The sequence below is a fragment of the Aplysia californica genome, unplaced genomic scaffold (assembly GCF_000002075.1).
Source record: "Aplysia californica isolate F4 #8 unplaced genomic scaffold, AplCal3.0 scaffold01176, whole genome shotgun sequence".
Lineage (NCBI taxonomy): Eukaryota > Metazoa > Mollusca > Gastropoda > Aplysiida > Aplysiidae > Aplysia > Aplysia californica.
Window position 1 is genome coordinate 154,547 of NW_004798446.1, and position 1,815 is coordinate 156,361.

Consider the following 1,815-nt stretch of genomic DNA (forward strand, 5'->3'; position numbering starts at 1 on the left):
GATGTTAACGCACCGATCATTCCTTTCATCGAAAGGGGGCCCAGCTAGTATTATATATACACACACAGGGTAAGAGAGTGAGCGAGAGACAGAGAGACAGACAGAGAGACAGACAGACAGACAGACAGACAGACAGACAGACAGACAGACAGAGAGGCAGACAGACAGACATACAAACAGACAGATAGACAGATATATACAGACATCTTCGGAACAGTTACGTAAGCTTTGACCATGGTTTCCAACAACTTGGAAAGCAAATAACATCCCTGTAATGTTGTAGATTACTAATTACAGGGTGTCTTTAAAAAAGGACCCACATAAAGGGCAATAACTCAATTATCTCAACACCAATTTCAACAGAACTTCGAACGAAGGATATTCAACCTTGAGGATATCAAGTCTGAAATTAATACGAAGGAAATCAATCAAAGTGTTCTAGAAAAATCAAGTTTGATAGATTTCGACCAAAACTAGGTAAAACGCAAAATTTTTCTTCTTTAAAACGCTCAGCTGCAAGGGCGTGATCGGTACGTTCTGGTTCCAGAACAAGGATGGTAAAATAACGACGTCACATCTGAGGATATCTCACTGTACTGAGACAGTTTTGTAGAAATTTGAGGAGGGGGTGTTACACTGTAGAGGCCTGGTTCCAGTAAGATGGGTCCACACCCTATCCACAGGTCAAGAGTGACCCTTGTGTAGAACAAGAGAGGTTTAGGGAACACTTTATCAGCCGAAAGTTTACAAATGCATGGTCACCACATTCTCCCTAACTTGAGCCCTTTCAATTATTACCTTTGGATAGACAGAGTCTACGGAAAAAACGTACAAACAATCGAACAGTTATAACTCAATGTTGAATATGACGTCCAAAGAATTAGCCAAGAAACACGCCACGGGCCATTCAACATTTCCAGTGGCATACTGAAGCTTCAAGCGAGTTCAATACCTCGAGATTCAAATAGCCATCACCTCCATTCGTTCATTTGACAATATACATTTTGTATACATTTGTTCTTTACTGCACAAATAGGACTATTTGAAATGGAACATTATGACTGATTTCTAAGAAATTGCAAAGTTTTGCTTTTCACTCAATTTTGGTTGAACTTTTAAAAACATGACATTTTTCGAATACATGTACATCAACTGAATTTCTTCATATTTACGGAATTGATGTTGTGAAGGTTGAATTTTGTTTATTCAACGTTTTGTTGAATTGGTCCAAGGACGATCTAGTTATTGCCTCTTTTTTAGACACCCGGTACTTGAAACTTTCTTCTAGTTGCCTGTGGCTACAAAGTTCGTCTTCGGTCTTAAGGCGAAGTTTGCCGGAGTCCTTGATGAATCTTTGACATTGAAAGTACGCCCCAGTAAACAGTGAATCCTTGAGATTGAAGGTACCTGAGGCGGGTGCTCTGGTGTAATTTGCTCCTTCTTTCTTGTCTAACATCTATCGTTGTAATCTCTCCTTCTTTTTCGTGTTTGTTACTCTCTTGTAATACGTCTAATCTTCAGCACTTTAATGACGTAGTTATGTTGCTAGTGCCGTCAAACTGTTACTAAAAACGAAGGTACCTACCTGTAAACAGAGGCGCCACTTTCCATACGGTGATTGGCCCCTCAGAGGCAAACTGACCAATGGCGAGCTCAATGAAGAAGAGAGGCAGGCCGGCGATAAACAACATGATGATGTAGGGGAAAAGGAAGGAGGCTGTGGAGGGAGGGGAATAGACATTGGTTATTTCAGAATGGGTTGGGGGTGGGGTGAGGGGGGAGTAATTGAGAGAGGGAGGGAGGGAGGGAGAAAGA

At 41.2% G+C, this 1,815-nt stretch overlaps 1 protein-coding gene across 1 annotated transcript in view; it reads right to left on the reverse strand.

Moving 5' to 3' along the window:
* LOC101847923 (sodium- and chloride-dependent glycine transporter 1) overlaps positions 1–1,815 on the reverse strand; it is a gene marked incomplete at its 5' end in the record, with an annotated part of 16,529 nt that overhangs the window by 14,133 nt on the left and 581 nt on the right. The window contains 1 exon segment of the mRNA XM_013090202.1: positions 1,586–1,717. Within this exon segment, the coding sequence (XP_012945656.1) occupies positions 1,586–1,717 (132 nt within the window).